At 39.1% G+C, this 21,487-nt stretch overlaps 3 protein-coding genes across 4 annotated transcripts; 2 read left to right on the top strand and 1 right to left on the bottom strand.

The window, feature by feature from the left end:
* Positions 1–3,740: 3,740 nt before the first annotated feature.
* Positions 3,741–11,730, top strand: LOC140764326 (ABC transporter B family member 11-like). 2 transcript variants are annotated; one of them, XM_073102839.1, is made up of 13 exons: positions 3,741–4,011; positions 4,723–5,113; positions 5,195–5,249; positions 5,352–5,527; positions 5,794–6,015; positions 6,103–6,341; positions 6,711–7,236; positions 7,446–7,719; positions 7,956–8,833; positions 9,174–9,440; positions 9,891–10,154; positions 10,528–10,821; positions 11,060–11,730. In XM_073102839.1, exons 2-13 carry the CDS (start codon positions 4,778–4,780, stop codon positions 11,411–11,413), a joined length of 3,885 nt encoding a protein of 1,294 aa, XP_072958940.1. In that variant the 5' UTR covers positions 3,741–4,011; positions 4,723–4,777; the 3' UTR covers positions 11,414–11,730. The 2 variants fall into 2 exon arrangements, with proteins under 2 accessions (XP_072958940.1, XP_072958941.1); XM_073102840.1 differs by having other exon boundaries at positions 3,741–4,126.
* Positions 11,731–12,233: 503 nt separating this feature from the next.
* LOC140765942 (diacylglycerol O-acyltransferase 3) lies at positions 12,234–13,995 on the top strand. The gene is made up of 2 exons (XM_073105283.1): positions 12,234–12,596; positions 13,072–13,995. The coding sequence occupies exons 1-2, from the start codon at positions 12,261–12,263 to the stop codon at positions 13,777–13,779; spliced, it is 1,044 nt and encodes a 347-aa protein (XP_072961384.1). The 5' UTR covers positions 12,234–12,260; the 3' UTR covers positions 13,780–13,995.
* Positions 13,996–14,720: 725 nt separating this feature from the next.
* LOC140765427 (putative L-cysteine desulfhydrase 1) lies at positions 14,721–19,290 on the bottom strand. Its single transcript, XM_073104511.1, has 2 exons — positions 17,804–19,290; positions 14,721–15,107 (listed from the first exon to the last, which is right to left on the bottom strand). Exon 1 carries the CDS (start codon positions 19,206–19,208, stop codon positions 17,808–17,810), a length of 1,401 nt encoding a protein of 466 aa, XP_072960612.1. The 5' UTR covers positions 19,209–19,290; the 3' UTR covers positions 14,721–15,107; positions 17,804–17,807.
* Between the last annotated feature and the right edge of the window lie 2,197 nt (positions 19,291–21,487).

Genomic DNA, 21,487 nt, shown 5'->3' with positions numbered 1-21,487 from the left:
CTTCTCCTTATTCACCGCCCGCTTCAATTCACCTAATTCCTCCCCATAGTTAATAAAAATGTGGAATGCATCATGTGCGAGAGGTTAGATTCAAGGACGAGCACATCGGGGCACAAGGAGTGTGGCGAAGGTCATGGCGGAGGTATCGAGTGATATTTGACTCAAATAAGGATGTTCCACCAAACTATGCATTCAGTAACCAAATCAATTAACTTCTATTGTACCCTTTTCTCGTGACAAAGAGAATCAAAGCGAAAAGGATTAGTTTATACAACTAGGCACAAAACGATAGCTTTAGATTTTAGCCTGGATGAATTCTAAGTCAAATTCTCATTAAGAAATCTCTAACTTTTCAATTACAAAGATGAGATACACAATATAGTGCCAAAAGAAAGATTATGCAACTTTTCAATCCAAATTTTTCCTGTCTCAATGCCATCACCAACGTAGAACAACAAATGAACTCAAAAATTTACTAGAATAAAAAAGAAACTTGGAGAATGTGACATGTGAGAGGAAAATCTCACTTTTTCCTAATGAGAAGAACATGTAACTTAAACTTGAGCCATGATTGTCTTCTATTAATTAGCTTGCAGGTAGGATCGAGGAGGAGGTGGAGGACGAGGAGGTCAGCTTGGGAATCATCAGCAATAAGGATCCAAAAGCTATTTAGGAGATTGGAGGCGTCGAAGCAAGAGAGGCATTGGAAGTCATAGGAGCAAGAAGGGGACGAGGGAGACTAGGACCAAGAAGGCGGGGAGGGGATTGAGTCTAGGAGATACGATGGAGGAACAACAGACAAGAGGAGGGAGGAGGTGGAGAGGGGAGAGGAGATGGTGGGAATAGGAGGCGCAGAGGAAGAAGAGATGGGAGATGGGAGATGGGAGGCAGAGGAAGGGAAGTAAGGGGTGAGGTTTTATAACGACTATTTTGCACACAAAAAGAAACTATTATTGTATTTTCTTGTTGAATTTGAATAATATAGTACTTTCTCTACCGAATTAAAATCTTATTTGACAAAAATTAAAAAAAAATATTTGGACTTACCCAAGCTAGGGGTATCAAAATAAACGAGCAGCTAGGGTTTCAACTTGGCTCGGCTCAAGCCAAGCCAAACTTGAGATTATTTTGAGGCTCGACTTGAATTTCAAGCCGAGCCTGAGTCGGAGCCCACTCGCTCTAGCTCAGTAGGATATATTAATTCCTTTTCACATCCATCCTATCAATTAGAAATTCGCCACGTATCAAAAAATTGAATCCCCTCCAAAGCGCACCAAAACAAGCACCTCGTCTCTCATGCAGGTGTACCTGCTTAGAGCCGACATGCTAGGACCTTCTTGCTCTATTCTCTCCATTGCTTCAATCAAAGCCCCCTCACCCGATCACCTCGCCCTCAAGAATGCCACCTTCATCGTCATCCCCTATCATCCTCCTCCATCGACCTACTCTTTTGGCCCCTTCTGGCGATTTCCTCCTCCATCAACATCGTCCTCCTTATCTTCTTCTTTTTTTACCTTCTCATCTAGCCTCCTTGTCCTCCATTGGCAAACCGCCGTCGCCTTCTCCTCCATCGACAAGCCGCTTCCTCCTCTCCCATCCACAAGTCACTGTCGCCTTCTTCTCCTCATTCATTGGCAACCCATTGCTACCTCTTCTTCGTTCGATCTCCTCTTCCTCCTTTGGCAAGCCGTCGCTGCCTCCTCCTCCTCTAATAAAGTTTAGGCTCGACTTATTTACACCCCTAACCCAAGCAAACCAATTGGTACACATGTGTGTGAGTTGATTTATAAAAAAAAAAATTATCTAAAAAATATGTACCCTTTAGGGCCTAAAATCTATGAGCAATTTAATACTTTGTATACCCTTCGAAAATTTATAAAATAGTCAGTATGATACTAAGCTCATTTTATTTTATTTTATTAATAAAATAATAGATACAGTAAAGTCAATTACTATTCATTTCTATCCATACATTTGAACAAGTGAGTATATAATATTAAAATATATTTTGATCTCTTTTAAATTTATTTATTAATATATTATTTAGTAATGCGTAGATCTCACGTAAATTTGAGCTCATAATTTATGTTTAAATATATGAATTTTGGAACAATTGATTTGGGCAATAAATTCCTGGATCTACTGGCTCCACTAGGCATTAGCCGCTCATGTCGGATCATACGTGGCAATCACTCGGGCGACAAAACAAAGACTGAATTCAACTCTGTCAATCAGGTTACTTTGGCAGCCTTCCTAATTGAGCACAACTCGAAATGTCGCATCTAATAAGTAAAATACTCTACGGATGTCCCCATAAGTTTACTGCTTGACTCTCTAAATTTTGTAGGATTTAGCTTTCTACAATAATAATAATAATAATAATATTATTATTATTATTATTATTATTAATAAAAATTATAAATCGGTTATGGCCTTTAATACATCGATCATTCATGACAGCAAACTTGCTTGGTACAAGAATGCTCAAAGGAATAAAAAAAATATATATATATATATATATACCTAAATGATAATTAATATGTTAATTTAGAGCCTAAACCTAAATGATACACATTTGTCGTATAGTATAGTTCGTGAGCCATCTCCTTATTATCTATCTCCTTTTAATAAATGAGAGCTGCATGGAAAGTAAGAACCACTGGGATTAAAAAAAGAAAAGTCACACTAACAATGCTGATCTCAGATTTTTTTACTCTAAAAAAGTTGTAGTAATTGGATTCCATGATCCACACGATAAGTAATCTTGCTTGTTAGCTTTTATGTTTTATTATATTAAAACCGCTAATTTATTAATTTAGCTTGTCTTCATGCTATGTTGATGTTGTTCCTTTTCCTCAAACTAGTGCCGAAGAGGAGGATTGTGAATGATAAAAAAAAAAAAATCCAAAGAGAATTCTAGAGTAGAACCTCATGCTTTCCATAGGCAAACAATTTTTTAAAAGTAAAGTAAAGAATACATTATATATCCCTACTTGTTAGTGTTATATTATATATATATAGAGTAAAGGCTGCACGCGTCCAATCATTACCCAACAACCAACCACCTGTGAACATGGCACTGAGAATTCTTTGATCTCAAGCATGTATTAGTAATATTATTGTATCTATATGTTGGGATTACAACTATGTATCTATTTCTCACCTACGTATTCTTTTAAATTAGCGAGCAAGTCTCCTGTATGGTCTTAAAATATAAGAATGATACCGCATTATTATTCTTGTCGAAATGGATGCACCTTTTTATATACTTTTCCGAGTATTGCTTCTCTTTTATCTTAAACAATAAACTGACCAAAAAGGACGATTGTTCTTTGAAAAAATATAGTTAATAGTACAAGTTGGTGAGCTTGCTTCTCAAATTTAATTTGGGGGGGGGGGGGGGGGGGGGGGGGGGGAGATCGGTTGAGTTCAGGATTGACACCGGTCAAATTAAGTAAGTTTTAAGAAAGTTATTTATGATCTCGGACGTAAGTATAAATACAGAGGGATAAACTTTACCGTATATATTGATATGAAAGGGGATCGATGTACCTAACACGACTGCCGTGGTATGACACGATACCTTAAGCCACCAAGATATTTACTTTGGTGGAGAGGAGAAGGAACACAGACTACTATCCGTAAGAATTTGAGTCTCAGCAGGGTCCACCAGAACAACAAGAGGAGGAAATGAATTAAGAAGTCTTCTTAAAGAGATGGTAGGAGTTTAGAATTAGTTGGGAGATGTCGGTATCCATGGTCAAGCTAGTAAATATCGAGATATATGTATTTGGGAAGATGCAGGCAAGCAGTCAGTCCCAAGTTCCAACATTTCCCACAGTAGTCAGAACATATCAAGTCTATGTTCTTTCGTAGTTGTAGTCGAAACTGCAGGAGACCCCCGCAATTATATAATGCCTTCCTTCACATGATCACATGATCACATGGGGAGCCCAACACGGGACTGGTGGTGAAAAGGTTTTGGCCTACTAGGGTCCCTGAAAGAAGAAGGTAATCGCTCCCAAGCATCTCTAGATTCTCTCAAAGCAAGGGGACATAACAGAACTCCAAATCCCAGGAACTGGATAACTTAGAAGATCGAGATATCCTGGTTGGTTTTGGAATGGTGAGCCTGTGCCGTCGTCTAACTGTGTCGATGGCCATCTGGCCTGCTGTTTGCCTCCCAATTTCTTCTTCTCCTTTCTAAACTGCTCCTTGTGATGTCTGATTTGGAATGCCATCAGAAAGTGGCATGTTTTTTTTGTCAGTCTGCTTATTAATTTCCTTTGTATGGTGGCTTCCAACTGTCCAGTAATGGTGCTGAGCTATTTACTTGTTTTGATGGGCGTCTCTTACTAGTCCATTTTTCTTTTTATTCCTCTATCCTCCATTTGTGATTTTTGCAGTGATTCTTTATATTCTGTCTGCAAGTTGTTAGGAAATAGGTTTCTTCTTGTTGGTCAACATTCCAGTCCTGAATTATGCCATCTCTTACTGAAGAAGTCATCATGGGCACCCACTCTGTGTACCCAAGATTAACTGGTTTCAATTTCAAGTAGTAGAGTTATGCTTTCTTCCCAATCCTTTGCAGCCAATGTTGCTCCTCCTGCAGCACACAGTTGTTTGCATTGAAAATTTCTGCAACTCTCGATACAGGAAAGGTTTTAGTTTGTTTTCTTTTTTCCTGATACATTGTCCATTATATATGTGGATATGTGGCAGGTAGCAAATTGATATCAAGGTAGGAGTTGTTCAGGGTAGCATTTCAGTCAATAGGATGGATGAAGAGAATGGAGCTAGCAGTGCTTCAGACATGAATCCGGCTGTATCTTCGAGCAATTCGATAGCAAAAGAGTCAGGTGTAGAGATGCAAACTCAACACGGCAGGGAGAAGATGGAGAAGCAAGATGAGGCAAAAGTAAAATACACAGTTCCCTTTCACAAGTTGTTCGCTTTTGCAGACTCAAATGATATGATCTTGATGGTATGTGGAACTGTCGGTGCGATGGCAAATGGGGCAGCTCTGCCTCTTATGACAGTTCTCTTTGGTGACTTGATCGACGCTTTTGGAGGAGCGTCGGACATCCATGACGTGGTAAACCGAGTTTCTAAGGTGCGTCTTTCACTTTCAGTAATACCCGAATAGCGATCTCCAACAGCCTGCCTTAATTTTCCTAATCTTACACATATTCAGGTTTCTCTCGAGTTCATATACCTGGCTGTTGGCTCTGGAATTGCGTCCTTCTTTCGTGAGTATTATTGATTTCTTGCTAGGATTACCTGTGAGTCAAGTTTGGCAGTGGTGGTTAGTTAACTCTTGAAATCTGAGGCGCGCCTTATTTCTTCTTCAGAGGTTGCTTGCTGGATGGCTACCGGAGAAAGACAGGCTGCACGATTACGAAACTTATACTTGAAAACAATCTTGCGGCAAGAAATAGCCTTCTTTGACAAGTATACCAGTACAGGAGAAGTTGTTGGGAGGATGTCAGGCGACACCGTTCTGATTCAAGATGCCATGGGTGAAAAGGTACTACTCTTTCTTAGCCATGCAAGCCACCAGGTTTATTGAATGATAACTATTGAGAGATGGAAGTCGGTGATTAAAGTTTCTCATTTTTCCCATCGCAGTCCTCCTGTTCATCTTTCTAGCATATTTGGTTATCTTTCATGTCCTAGCTTTATATCGTTTGGAAGTTCATGCTATCTCATTTTTCCCATTGCAGTCCTGTTAATCTTTCTAGTATATCTAATGATCTTTGATGCCCTAGCTTTCACGTTATCTTATTATGTCAGGTTGGTAAATTTATTCAGCTAGTGACCACATTCTTTGGAGGTTTTATTGTTGCATTTGTTCAAGGGTGGCTCCTCACTCTTGTTATGCTATGCACAATTCCACCACTTGTGGTCGCAGGAGCAGTCATGTCTACAATTGTTGCCAAGATGGCATCGCTTGGACAAGCAGCTTATGCGGAAGCAGCAATCGTTGTGGAGCAAACGATTGGTTCCATTAGAACAGTAAGTTTTACATTCTTCTTGAGATAGAATGTCAGAGCATAGAACTAGATATCTTTATTCTCAAATGAGATATAAACAACTACTCAGGTTGCATCTTTTACTGGGGAAAAACAAGCAGTAGACAAGTACAGTAAGTCGCTGAAAAGTGCTTACAGATCAAATGTCCAAGAGGGTCTTGCTGCAGGGCTGGGCATGGGTACTGTCATGCTTCTCATGTTCTGTGGGTACTCCATGGGCATATGGTACGGTGCAAAGCTGATATTGGATAAAGGTTACACAGGAGCGAAAGTTATGAATGTGATCTTTGCAGTTTTGACTGGCTCCCTGTAAGTTGCTTTTGTTTCTTTCTTTTCCACTCGAACAATATCAGACTCTTACTCCAATCGATATCACTGTGTTAGACAATCCGTTGTGATATCTCTGGTTTTACTGTTTTCTGTTCATCCTAATTAGTAATTTGATTCCTCAAAAGGGGCGTAAATCTTGTTACAATGTGAAGCTGGCTCTCTACTACATATGAGGAATTATTCTGTTCAATCATGTTGGAAATCTGGGTCTTCTCATATTCCACTTTACAAAACTCGTCAACTGATCACTAAAATACCTATTTGTTTGCATTATAATGATATAAACACATATAATGGATGATTGCTTCCAGGTCCTAATAACACATATATGCTATTTGTGCTTTTCAGATCTTTGGGCCAGGCATCACCATGCCTGAAGGCATTTGCAGCCGGACAGGCTGCAGCTTACAAGATGTTCGAGACAATCAACAGAAAGCCAGAGATAGATGCTTCCGACACTGCAGGAGAAAAACTGGATGATATTCGAGGAGACATAGAATTCAGAGATGTTCATTTCTCCTATCCAACCAGACCTGATGAACAAATTTTTAGGGGGTTTTGTCTCTCCATTCAAAGCGGCACAACTGTGGCATTAGTTGGAGAGAGTGGAAGTGGAAAATCAACTGTTATCAGCTTAATAGAAAGGTTTTATGATCCACAGGCTGGAGAAGTCCTAATAGACAATACAGATCTCAGAAAGTTTCAACTAAGGTGGATCCGCGGTAAAATTGGGCTTGTCAGCCAGGAGCCAGTCCTATTTGCTGGTAGCATTAGGGATAATATTGCTTATGGAAAGGAAAATGCAACAATAGAAGAAATCAGAGCTGCAGCTGAGCTTGCTAATGCATCAAAATTCATAGATAAAATGCCTAAGGTGAGAACACTTTTCTCTATCTTAAATTCTCCTAAGTCTTGTTAATCATCATATAGATAAACTGGTAAAGTATCTCCAAGTGGAGAAACTTATTTCTTATTCAGAAAAGCCAAAAGATGTTATATTTCTGTGCACATATTTTGTTTTTATGTGTTGTCGATCGACGTATCTTTTCTTCTTTGGGTAATATTAACATGCATTACATTCAGGGATTTGAGACTGTTGTTGGTGAGCATGGAACTCAGCTATCTGGAGGGCAAAAACAGAGAATTGCCATTGCCAGAGCCATTCTGAAAGATCCAAGGATTCTTCTTCTAGATGAAGCTACTAGTGCTTTGGATGCAGAGTCTGAAAGAGTTGTGCAGGAAGCTCTTGATAGGATCATGAGAAACCGAACAACTGTCATAGTTGCTCATCGTTTGAGTACAGTGAGAAATGCTGACAATATTGCTGTAGTATATCGAGGGTCAATAGTTGAAAAAGGTATACATCAACAAAATCAGTCTATCAGTTTTGCTCAATTCTTTTACTGATAACCAACTAGAATACCCACTCCAATTAAGCTTATAAAAGTTTAAAGCTTGACATGCTTTAGTTAGTCGGAAGAATATATTACCCAGACTAATTAAAATTTTCTATCTTGATATTATTTCCTACTTTGATCAAAATAGTAGCAAATTTTACTGCAACTTTACCTGAAGTATGTTCTATTTGATTAGGTCCACATCTAGAGCTGCTGAAGGATCCAAATGGAGCATATAGCCAACTCATACGCTTGCAGGAGATGAACCAAGATTCTGATAATATAAATCGACCTGACCAGGACAAACCATATGGGCGGTTTGGTTCAGGAAGGCGTTCAAGCAAACTTAAATCCATAAACCATTCAATTAGTCGAGGATCATCTCTTGAAAACAGTAGCCACCACTCATTTTCAGTGCCGTTTGGTTTTCAAGTAGGAATTGATACCCCTGATAACTCATCAAAGAAGCCAGGCAGCCCAGATCCTCTGCCACAACATGAAGTATCTTTTCGTCGCCTTGCTTATCTTAATAAACCAGAGATTCCAATACTTGTACTTGGTTCTATTGCTGCTATCATCAGCGGAGTTATATTTCCTATATTTGCTATACTCTTATCCAATGTGATTAATACCTTTTACGAGCCACCTCATAAGCTCAAGAAGGATTCAAAGTTTTGGTCATCAATGTTCCTGGTATTTGGTGTAGTCTCTTTGCTTGCAATTCCTGCTAGTTCTTACTTCTTCGCAGTGGCTGGTTCCAAGTTGATTAGAAGGATTAGATTAATGACATTTGAGAAGGTGGTTAATATGGAGGTGGAATGGTTTGACGATCCTGATAACTCGAGTGGAGCAATAGGGGCAAGATTATCAGCAGATGCAGCCAAAGTTAGAAGTCTTGTAGGTGATGCACTATCACTAGTTGTTCAAAACACCGCTACTTTAATCGCCGGTCTGGTGATTGCTTTTGCTTCCAATTGGCAACTGTCTCTGCTTATCTTGGCCTTGATACCCCTCATAGGCATCAATGGGTGGATCCAGTTAAAATTTATGCAAGGATTTAGTGCGGATGCAAAGGTTTGCCTTCATAAAACTTGTTATATCTAACATCCATTACCAAAAAGATATTAGAGTCAGGAAGTATATAATAATACCTCCGATATGGTTAGTTTTCTACTTGATGTGATGAAGATTATTTCAATTGGATGTGTCATGACCTCTTTGATTTAAGAAAAATATTGTCAAATCTAATAATTAGTTCACAAGTATGAACTAATATCTAAAGTATCCATGGATTACTTTTAGGTGGGATTTGTAGCATCTTTGTTTGTCTATTTATCTCTAAGATGTAAACAGGTACTTCAGTTCAAAATGCAATTTTGGTAATTCTGATGGTAAATTTTCATCATGGTTACAGATGATGTATGAAGAAGCGAGTCAAGTTGCTAATGACGCAGTAGGAAATATAAGAACAGTTGCTTCATTTTCTGCTGAAGAGAAGGTGATGGAACTATACAAAAAGAAATGTGAAGGGCCTATGAAGACAGGAATCAGACAAGGAATAATCAGTGGTATTGGGTTTGGGGTCTCCTTTTTCTTGCTGTTCTGCGTGTATGCAACTAGCTTTTATGCTGGATCTCGGCTTGTTGAGGATGGGAAGACAACTTTTGCCAAAGTTTTTCGGGTATGTGTTCTCTTCATGTTAAAGTTTATGTAATTTTTTAGTATCAAAATACCAATGAAAAGGTTCCTTTTTGTGCTACTTTGTATATAATATATTTGCTATCCATTAAATATCAACGCTGGTACAAAGCTAATCTGTTGGTACTAGTATCGAGTGCAATGACTATAATTTGTTCAGCACTTCAGCCTGTGGATGAATATTCAATGCCGAATTGAAGAAATGTAGGCTGAAACTAGAAGAACTTAAGCAGTTACATGCCTGACTATTTGCAGGAAATTCTATGAACAATTCTCTTATTATGTGAAGAGTCATTATCCAAATGCTGTTAGACTATCTGTAATTCCACTATGCAACTTTTGATGTTGAGGACTTGAACTATGGCCGTCACACACTTGACTGCTATTAAATGCTTATTCATAGTTCAAATATTTTTTTTCCCCCTCTCTGCAGGTCTTTCTTGCTCTTTCCATGGCAGCTATCGGAGTTTCCCAGTCAAGCTCCTTAACATCAGATTCTACCAAAGCAAAATCTGCTGCTGCTTCTGTATTTGCAATTGTTGATCGCAAATCTAAGATAGATCCAAGTAATGATACTGGGGTAACCTTAGAAACAGTGAAGGGCAACATAGAGTTCCAGCATGTTAGCTTCAGATACCCTACAAGGTCAGATGTTCAGATTTTCCAAGACATGTGCTTAACAATCCGTGCTGGAAAGGTAAGATTTGATTTCCAACAATTCAAACTTTGGTGGGGTTTTCAAATGCTAAACTATTCTACCATTGTGCTCCGATAGTTTAATATAATATAAAAATATGCAAGATGCTAACTTTGTAAAATATCTTATGTAGTGAATTAAATGCAGAAGCTGACCATAAAACTGTGACGACTTAAAAGAAAGAATTTAGAATTTCTGATTTTGACTCAATTAACGTTATGGCAATTGGTAGTAGAAAAAGAAAAGTTGCTCCTGTCATGCTGGAAACTCAGGAAGTTTTGTTTTTACCTTTCAATGTGCATAATTTATAGGAAATTTGCCTTGATAAACAAGTGTTAGATACTTAGATCTAAATCTAACAATCTTATTACAGACTGTTGCACTTGTTGGGGAGAGTGGCTGTGGCAAATCGACTGTTATATCATTGCTACAGAGGTTTTATGACCCTGATTCAGGTCATATATTGCTAGATGGAGTTGAAATACAAAAATTCCAGCTGAGGTGGTTGAGGCAGCAGATGGGACTGGTCAGTCAAGAACCAGCTCTGTTCAATGATTCTATTCGAGCAAATATTGCCTATGGAAAAGAGGGAGAAGCCACAGAGTCTGGAATCATAGCTGCTGCAGAGTTGGCAAATGCTCACAAGTTCATTAGCGCTTTGCAACAGGTTAGATACTACAAAATAATCATTACTCAATATAAATTTTTTTTTTTTTGTTTTAGGGTATCTGCTGTGAATTGTGATACACCATTTATTTGAAAATGTAAATCGTCAATTTCCTCTATTAAGATATACTGAAAGTACATTGCTATTGCTTCAGCATAATGCAGCTTTTAATGAACTTTTTGGTTGTCAATAACCTGTAATTATCAAAGATTAAAGAGCATTTGAAATTGAACTGCAGGGTTATGACACATTGGTTGGAGAGCGGGGGAGTCAGTTATCCGGCGGGCAGAAACAACGCGTAGCGATTGCACGTGCCATAGTGAAGGATCCTAAAATTGTGCTGCTGGATGAGGCAACTAGTGCACTTGATGCCGAATCGGAAAGAGTAGTTCAGGATGCATTGGACCGTGTGATGATCAACAGGACAACAGTTGTTGTAGCTCATCGCTTGTCTACGATAAAAAATGCCGACATGATTGCGGTAGTAAAAAATGGAATGATCATAGAGAAAGGAAAGCATGAGACCTTGATCAATATCAAGGATGGGGCTTATGCTTCCTTAGTAGCTCTTCACTCTACAGCTTCTTCATAGTGCATACCACTTCACACAGCTATTAAGGTCAATTTTGTTCTCGTTCTCACATGAAAGAATAGAACATCTCACCTCGGTGCAAAGACATGGCGTTGCACTACTCTAAGTGTAAATGTTTTCCTTTTCTTTTTTCTTTTTCCTTATTTAAGCTCTGGTACCTGTAAAGAGATGGGGGGGCAAAAAAAATGGTGCAAAATGTTCATTCTGGAGGATAGCAAAGGAAACCTCCCTCTCTGCTGAAATACACATGTAATTAATGCCTGTTACTTCTCACAAACAATGAAACGAGTAACGTGTAAGCCTTCTTTTCCTAGGAATGAGCTTTCAAGTCTCCAACATTGCCAATAAGTAAGCCAAGGTCAAAAGAAAAGAAGAAGAAGAAGAAGAAGAAGAAGAAGATGATATCATTTATCTCATGGAGAGAAGTGATGATTTCAGATAGACGAGTAGATAGAATATATTCTGGAGTCGGACATTAAAAGAAATAATTCAATTATACATTTAAAAAAGATCATATATAAAATTATCATTATTGACTTTTAAATATGTGGAAATAGGGTTACCCACTGGATCTGGATGACTCGTCCGCTTCCCTGGACAGATAATAACCGTCAAAGGCAACCAAACAATATCAGACGGTCTAGATCCCTCCTCTTCGCGTGTCCGAGCGTGGAAACCCCATTTCGACCACGAGCCGAGGAACGAAGCAATTCCTATTGGACCACATCAGAAACGATTCCCTTACGACTAATCATAGTAGGACACGTTTACTAGGAACACTATCTAGCATTTATTTACATACGGCATTTGGCAAAGCCCCCTCTCCCAAAGACTAATCGAGTAATCCATGGACATCTCGGGCGTCGCTCTCCGGCGATCTCAGATCGGGTTCGGCGCCGGAGTCCGGTGTGACTCGGGCGAGCGTTCCGTCATCTCTGGCCGCTCGATGCCCGGAGCTAGAGGGAGTCTTAGGATTCCGGCTAGGGCGAGGGGCGGCGGGGATTTTGCCGACGAGGGGCACCTCAAGTTCTATGCTTCTCCTGCGAGGTGCGGGGAGAAGAGGAAGGAGGGGAAGAAGAGGGCGAAGTTGATGAAGGGGCTGACGAAGGATCTGTCGAAGCTCTATTCGATGGGTTTCAGTGTCGAGGCCGGAGAAAGGGATGTTAAGGGGAAGATGATATCGGTAAGATTTTTCTTTTATCTCGGTAAAATTTTTCTGTTCGAAATTTTGAACTCTGCAATACATTGGGTGGTCGTTTCAGTTATTGCCTTGAATCGTCTTAGCTTAATCATAATTTTACCCATGGATTGGGGAATCCTGCTTATTCCTTCCTTGCTTGCTTTTTTTCCATTATCTTTTTTGGTTTAGGTTTTCATTCATTAGTTGATCAATTTCAGATTATTTAGCTTGAGCCAGTGCTTTTGATATTCTTTCCACATCCTTATGCGTTGGTTATTGATAACTTTAGATAATTTTGAATGACAATGCTTCGAAATGCTTTCGTAATATTAGCAGGCCTAGATTATCGAAGCTCTTTATTTTGTATCTTGCTTAAAATTCGTCGCAAGGACTAGATTATTTGTTTGATTAGTTCAACTGTATGTTAATAAGCAGAGATAAGAGCAAAGTAATCCCGTCTCTGTTGGCATCTATGCAGGAAGCAGCAGAGCTATTACTGGCACAGCTGAACCAGATGAAAGCCCAAGAGAAAGAGATGAAGAAGAAGAGGAAAGAAGAGAAGGCGGCCATGAAAGCAACCAGGATGAAAGATTATGATAAGGACGACACCTCCTCCTCATCTTCTTCTTCCTCCTCCGAATCGAGCGACAGCGAGTGTGAGGAAACTGTCAACATGAGCTGCCTTAGAACTGCTTCTGCCTCTGCTGCCCCGCAATCTCAGGGCGTGGTGATTTCAAAACCTGCAGTACCTCAATGGAGTCCAAATCCCCCTCTACAAACACAGTCTGTAGAAGAAAACCAACTTACATTGGAACATGTACTAGAATGCAGCAGCAGCAGTATTATTACTAGTCAAGGCTGTTGTAGTGGAAGCGTAGCTGTGGTCGAGAAGCCCATGGATAAGATTGAAGTCTGCATGGGAGGAAAATGCAAGAGGTCGGGGGCTCTGGAGCTGATGCAGGAATTTGAGAAGAAGGTTGGCATTGAAGGTGCAGTTGTTGGATGCAAGTGCATGGGCAAGTGCAAAGAGGGACCAAATGTTAGAGTACTGAGTCACGTTGCAGAAGAGGGTTCTCTCAAGCTTTCAAGGAATCCGCTCTGCATTGGTGTTGCTTTAGAGGATGTAGATACAATGGTGGCTGACTTTTTTGGAGGCAAGGATGTACGAGGACTCATGGCTGCTTAATTCGTACGTAAGATTATTGGATTTCTCATGTCTCGTCCATGTAACTAGAAACATGGTCTTAGTTTCATCAGTCTGCAGCTCGCTGGCAGATAATATTATTAGCTTTTAATTTGGGTGCAGTTTGTATCCATTTGTACATGGAACTCTGTTAGTCATTGTGTAAAAGTAAAAGTTAAAGTACGAAGTATAAATCATACTCTGACACGATTGCAAGTAGTATACTCTTTCAAGAAATCTTCCTCAGAGTAATAGATCAAAAGCTGATCAATTTTACAATACCAGGGGCTCATGATTCTCTATTATGTATGTTGCAACTTTTGGAGGATTTAAATTAAAAAAAAATGATGCACGTTGATAAACTCTGTAGGACAAATTTCATGACCAAAGTTAAATCTACTAACAAATACTCAATATATAAAAAATTTAAAATATTTATTAACTAATAAAAAAATTATAAGCTTTTATACAGAAAAATCAAAGCAAAAGATGAAAAATAACTTAATAAACTAAAAGAACAAAAATAGTCCTATAAGACTAGTTAAAACTCTTGTTAAACCAAAAGACAAGGATGTGCAATCCTTTTACTAGCAAATTCTGAAATGATTTTGGCATAAGATGCCAAATTAACCATAAGAAAACCTGAGCAAAAACCGTATTCCTGGACATTCAAATGAATACAACAAAATAACAAAAAGAAAAAAAAAATAAAGAAGCATATACTGAAAACTAAAGGTGAAATTTGTCTTTGTAGAGGAAAGAAATTTCTTCACAGCAAAAAACTGAAATAGTAGAGTTTAAATAACCCACTGAAACAGGTCCAGGAGTAGGATTGAAAGGAAAGCAAGAGGATACACAATGCAAGCCATTCTATGATGGAGCAGTTAAAAGAACAACAAAGTCCACTGGCTATGAACTGAAAATCACAACCCTGGAAGATCATATTCTGAAATCACAGCTGATAGTATAAGTATATCATCCACATTCAGGTCAAGTAATTAAGATGCAGTTTGCACCACAGGATCTATCTCATCGTTAATTTTCAGAAAATCGTGCAATAACTGCAAAAAAAAAAACTAAATGTAGCTTATTCTTAGATCACTGCTAGAAATGGAAAAGAGTACATGCCAGTGGATTATTGTCCATAGGGATTACAACAATGTCAGTTTAAAAGTACTAACAAGACTGGCATGTTTCATTAGAAAGATTACCGTCAATGTGGAATGACTGTCAGTTGAATCAGCAGTGACATTGATCCAGCTCTAGCTAGCAGAGCTACCCTGCAGGTAGCTAGAGAAGTCAACAAGCCATGATGCTATGATAGCCTCTCACTGCGATGATCAAAAGAAAACAAATGGTGAATACAAAAGTTTACAGAATCAAGTTGACAAGCAGCACTACAAAATATTGCATCGTTTCATCCAGTGTTGGTTAAAAACTTAAGCTGTAACAGTGCACTCAAAACTGTGCAAGCAGGCCCTCACTGTTTATATGGCCTGAATGAGAACAACAGAACTGCCGTACCACTGCCATTTTAGCCCAAGCAGAACTGTAAGACTGTGCTCCGGTATTATATGTACAACTCGATAACTGCCACATAGTAAACCGCTCTATGCCCAACCCTCTACCATGTCAATTGATATATTTAGATGAAATGGATCTAAATTAAAAATTTTGGGTAACATTTTCAAGCATAATAGTGTCCTATTGGTGGATATCTGTTACGAACCAGATCTGAAACAATCCGCTTGTAAAAAAATTATGAGATTTTAAGAGATGGTAGTCTCACGAGTTAAGTTTCTTTTGGCTCTGATTTGAGTGTTTGAAGTTCGGAACAAAAAATTATAACCAAAAGGGTGAGAGAATGTTAGAATCAGGTTGAAACGGACTATTCGATGTTACAGCAGTCGTCGGAAGGTGATGAACGATCGCGGGATGAAAGAGGTTAACCGTAGGGTAAGGTGGCTCGTGGAGGAAGATGGTGACCAGGGTTTAATTGTTTGGTAAGTTTTTAGAGTTAAGATATACTCTTAGAAAAGTAAAAATAATCTAACGGTTATAAATAAAGAGTGAATGTGAGATAAATAATAATAACTTACCTCAATACTCATTTTACACCTCAACATAACTCATGACCTCTCCTATTAATAAGAGTAAAGTCACAACAGGTTGGATTTAATTCGCCATATTTAGCTTATATAGTAAATTATCTGCTTTAATTCAAAATTAAAAGCAATAAATAAAATCAACTAATTAGACTCGACTTGACAGAGTTGACTCACGTAGTTGGATCATAACAATATCTACATACTCTATGTGTTTAAGAATTTAGTTTGATTACTCAGAAACCTAGTAGATAGTGAACACTCATCTAGTCAAGATCAACTTCGGTTAAGTCCATGCCACATACTGGCTCTTTTGGCACATTATATGAAATCTATCCATCCTTATGCTTCGTAGAGAAGGTTGTTGCTACGGATGCATGTACACTTGCACAATTCATTCCACATCAATATGAGCACGTAGAAAGGAATTATTATAAATCTTGACATGTAACTATTTTATTTGTATTGAAGGGGTTATTGGTGGCTAACAGTTAAGAATGTACAAACATAATAAATATATTAGATCATCAAGCATATACCATGTCATCAGACTTTAAGACAGTAAGGTTTTCTACACAATCATTTGTTATGTAGAGAACTAGAGAATCTAATTTAAGAAGACAAATGTTCATACTTTTAAGTTCTACCACTAAGCAGAAAAAACGTTGTAGTAAGTATGAGGACTCCAGAAAAGGCAAAATCACAACCTTTGTGCAGCTTAGGGATTTCCTGATGACACTACTTGACTTCTCCATCAAAAGTATGAAACAAGAAAACTAGCAATTTCCATACTCAAAAGACTCTTTACATTAACAGCTTCAGCCTCCAATTTCTCATGAATAAGCAAATGACCTACTCCTTACTATAGAAGTATATTTAGGTTGTTGAAGCTGCTTCTGATGCTTCTTAGAATGCCACTCTGGTGCTTTCTTCCTTCCTTCCTTCAGTAGTATCAGCATCAGCTCTACCATCTATTCAGTTTCAGGTTACTAATGTGCTTGTTCAAGTCCTCTCAGACATAAATTACCAACAGTCTTCTGTTAATATAGTAATCGACAATTATTCTTTTCTTAAGTTGCTTGAAAATTTTCGATTCAAATTTCTTCATGGCAAGAATGCTTATTAATATCAAATAGGTAACCAACCTGACTAACCCAAATATTTTTGGCATATAGTACAAAGTATGAATCCTATTCTAAAGACATAGATAAAGCATCTGTGGAAAAATATATCTTAAAAGATGGTGATGTCGTTAACTCAATGAAGATTGAATATAGTCAATTCGACATAAAATAACTTCCCAAGGATGTAAAAAAGGCATTCTGAACAAACTAAATCACGTTAACATTCAGTTGTTACCAAATTATCACTTATAAGTTATAACATAGCAAAGAGTAGCTGTCCATCCTTAGAGATAGTTTGTGATAACCATGGAGAAAACAAGTTTATCAGATTTAAATTTTAAAGAAGGATATGCACTATGAAAAAACGAACCTTACACGATGGAACTAGGGTAATGGGGAAATGAGCTATTGTACAAGGAACCTCAAAGATGCAGGTGAATAAAGACGACGCTAAACCAACATATTTTCCTCAAAGCCCATATGCATTAGATACATAACTAATATTTTTAGTGAATCATCTGATGTACAAGTTCAATAAGATCTGGTTTTAGTAGACATGTCAATAGGAAATAACAAATAGACCATTCAAGATACAAGCACAACTATTGATCTCTGCATGGAAAAAGGGCTACATAATTTTAAGATAACTATTACTATAAGTGATTGAAAAGAAAGAAAAAAAAAAAACCTTTCGCCAGGCTTGAAAGATACAGAGCATTTGTGTAGAGCATAAACTATTCAGAAGAAAATCCAAGAACATTTAAGATAGGAATTTACTATTTGTAAAAATACATTTACCTTCTCAATTGGATGGAAGTTTTGTGCAACTGAATCCATCATGCACAAGCTTATTGATCACATCTCTCAATTTACAGTACTCATCCTCCACATTATATACCTGGTGAGAAATCCTCGCATACCCTGTCACGGAATAGTTGCTCCCATCTTTAACCACAGCCTCACCCTCCATTATTGGATTGTAGTATATAGGAACTTCAACATTGAATTCCTCTCTCAAGTAAGTCCTTAAAGTCATCGCATCCTTATTACTTGAAATTCCCAAGCACCCTGGCAATCCAACCATGATCAAGCTCCCGCACATCTCAGGGGGTGACCCAAGGCAAGTCCCCCAAGCTTCGGCCAGCATCATCCCCATCTCCACAACCTTGTCGTGGTTCCTTTTCCGAATCCCCTCAAGCCCACTTTCAAATCTATTGATGAATTCCACAACATCTGGCACAACAAGCTGCGGAGTGTAATCCCGTGTCCCAATCCACCCGCTTTCTATAGGTAGGCCGTTTCCATACTCATGAGAGACCACGGGATGATGCAGATTGGAGGAGGCTGCTCCCTTCCTGGTGTGCAAGAAAGCGACCGCTGGAGGGCAGAAGAACCACTTGTGAAGGTTGCTGGTATAGAAGTCGGCGCCGATATCATTGACATCAACCTCGATATTCCCAATTGCATGTGCTGCATCGATGAACACCTGGTCGACGCCCTCCTCTCGGCAGATCCTCGTGAGCTCTTTTACAGGGATCACCACGCTCGGCATTGACGTGATGTGATCGATCACGGCGAGCCGAACTTTTCGGCCCCCAGACTTGCCAAAAGCGAGAGCTTTGCGGAATTCTCGGATAATATCGTCATCGGAGGAGACAGGGAAGGGGAGAGGTACCTCGATCACATGCGCACCGGCACGCGCCACGTAGGCGTGGACGGACTTCTTGACAGCGCCATAGGCGTAGTGGAGCATGAGGACGGCGTCGCCCTTGGAAAAAACGCCCTCGGAGAACGACCACGCCACGTGCTGGAAGACAATCGCGGCGGCCGTGGTGGCGTTGTCGACGAGGGCGACCTCAGAGACATCGCCCGCGCCGATGAGGTCGCAGAGGGCGGCGCGGGAGCGGAGGAGGCCTTGCTGGAGGCGGTTGAAGTAGAAGTCGTCGGGCTGGGCGAGGAATTGGAGCTGCAATCGCGATTGGGCGGAGAGGACCGAGGCGGGGCAGCTACCGAAGCTGCCGTTGTTGAGGCGGGCTACGGAGGGGTCGTGGTGGGAGAATTCGTCGGCGATCTCGGCAGAGGATATCAGGGGAGAGGGACGAGGACGCTTCGGCAGGGGGCCGTTGCCATCGGAGCCGTCAACGGCCGGCAAAGGGCGGCCGTGGCCGTTGTCGGCGTGGTCGTCGTCACGTCGCGAGGCCATGGAGGAGGGAGCTAGAGCTAGTGTACTTCCGGAGTGGTCGGATCGGCCATGGAGGAAATGATGAGGGGAGGGCTAGGTTTAGGAATGGGGGGGAAATAAAAGATAAAAAGGTTAGTGGGGGGGGGGGGGGCCAATGACGGAATTCCGCGTCAGAGTTTCCGGTTTTCGATTTCTTTTTTTACGATGGGCGACAGAGTAAGAGTAGTGCTGTTACATTTTACGTATATTATATATATTATATAGCTTGGGTCCGTCTGGGTCGTCATCCCACAAATATGATAGATACATAGAGAATTGGAGATGGAAATCCCCTTGGCTTTTCTAATTCAGAAATACAGTATCCAATTTACTTTTTCAAAAAAGAAAAACAATCACTCATAGTTGTTATTTGCTACCCTACATATATATATTCAGGTCTGAAGTGGAAGTCACCAGTTAACATGACTATTTAACACCACAAATTGTTTATGGTTTGTGGTGGGACATTGTTTGTCGACACATCCCAGTTGTATTTATATTCAAACTCTCTTTTTTAAAGTTTTGCATGATAGACTTTACTTAATATCGAGATTAATTTATTGAATTCCGGGAATTTGACACACAGATATACAGAGAGCACTAACAAGAAAAGAAAAGAATAGGTCATACGATTGGATGATCCTCTATGGTGTTGCTTATAACAACATCTGCAAAATAATTAGTATATCATTGCATAATGGAACGTATGGACTTGCAAAACGAAATCCAAGATAGAGAAAGAACACATCACATCATATCTTATCACATTAAACTCTCTAATTGAGCGTGCCATTGACTTTATTTTATGCAGTTATTTTATCTTATCTCTGAAATACAATATAAAGCGTACGTACAGTAAGTAGTGTCTGAATTCTGATGCATATATATATAGACTGACTGCGTGGAGGAACAAGTTGGATAGAACCTGCATGTTCAGTTGTTTACCCGCAAACATATATAGTAGAGTAGTTGATAAATTCATGTTCAAGAATGATACAAATCAAGGCACATCTCTAGTGTGTGAATTGGATTACAAAATTTTGTTAGCATGAAGCAAAGATAATTGTAAATAATCAGAGAAAAAGGTTCTAAATAAGATATTAAAAATTCTTTTACTGTCTAATTCTTGTCCAAAGAGAAATTAGAGAACAGAGGGGGCCGGGCCTGTCAATGAATTCTGCTGCTGCACATAAACTCATTTAATCCTAGAAGCAACCCTCAAAATTTCTCTAGATGCAGGAACAGGATTCCACAAGGAATAAATTAAGAGAACTTGTCTTAATCAAAGCTTTGGAAAGGGAGGAGAGTTAGGCACAGAGTTTTCATCAGCGAGTCAGATCTGTGAAAAAAAGAAAAAAAAAAAGAAAAGAGAAAAAATAAACTAATTCGCCGTCCACCCGGCGCACGTATGTGAGTTAAGTTGCATAATAACCTTTACCCATAAAATAGGTACCCCTTTTGGGGCCCAAAGCCCATAAGAAATTTGTTACTTATATACCATACTAACATTTCTTAAATATCCAATATGGTACTAAACTTCATTTTCTTTATTTTTTATTGCCATGATACCCACTTTAGAGCCAATTTTCATTCACTTCTCTTCATAGATTTGACTAAATGAATATTTAACAATAAAGTACACTTTAAGCTAAATTAATTCTATCATTAAACCATCATTAATAAAATGTGGACCCCACTTAAAACTTAAGTCAAAGTTAATAAAAATTTATATAAAAAAACATGAAATTACAACATATTCATTATGACTCGGAGACAAAGACAAGGACCTCCTTCTTCCACATCCCACTAAGGATTAGGAGGAAGAAATTGCAGCGGTATCACAATCTCTCTCTTTTCTCTCTCTCTCTCTCTCTCGTGTTTGGTGTTTACTCATTCACTCATCTCATCTTTAAGCTGTTGGATATTCGTAAGATTATTAGTGGTCCCTCGAACTCCAAATAAAAGGCAACCCTCTTCTTATTTTTGTCTCCTTTCAACACCACACTTGTATCATTCACAGTAATCTTTGATGGGCTTCCACAGCCCGGCCCTTACATTTAGTTGGTTGATTTCTAAAGCCATGTTTAGATTTTCTTTTCTTTTTTTTACTTATCCAACACCATCGACATATGAATATTGATCCTAGCAATAGGGCAAGTCAAATGCCTTTTAAATCAAATGGAACCCTTTTAGAAAAAAACTGAAAAATTTATCCTGCGAATGGAACCCTTTGTCTTGGGTTGGGTCTGATATTTTAATTC

Source organism: Typha angustifolia, chromosome 8, assembly GCF_048772165.1.
Source record: "Typha angustifolia cultivar Huaian chromosome 8, ASM4877216v1, whole genome shotgun sequence".
Taxonomy (NCBI): Eukaryota; Viridiplantae; Streptophyta; class Magnoliopsida; order Poales; family Typhaceae; genus Typha; species Typha angustifolia.
This window is presented reverse-complemented; position numbering and strand designations above follow the sequence as displayed.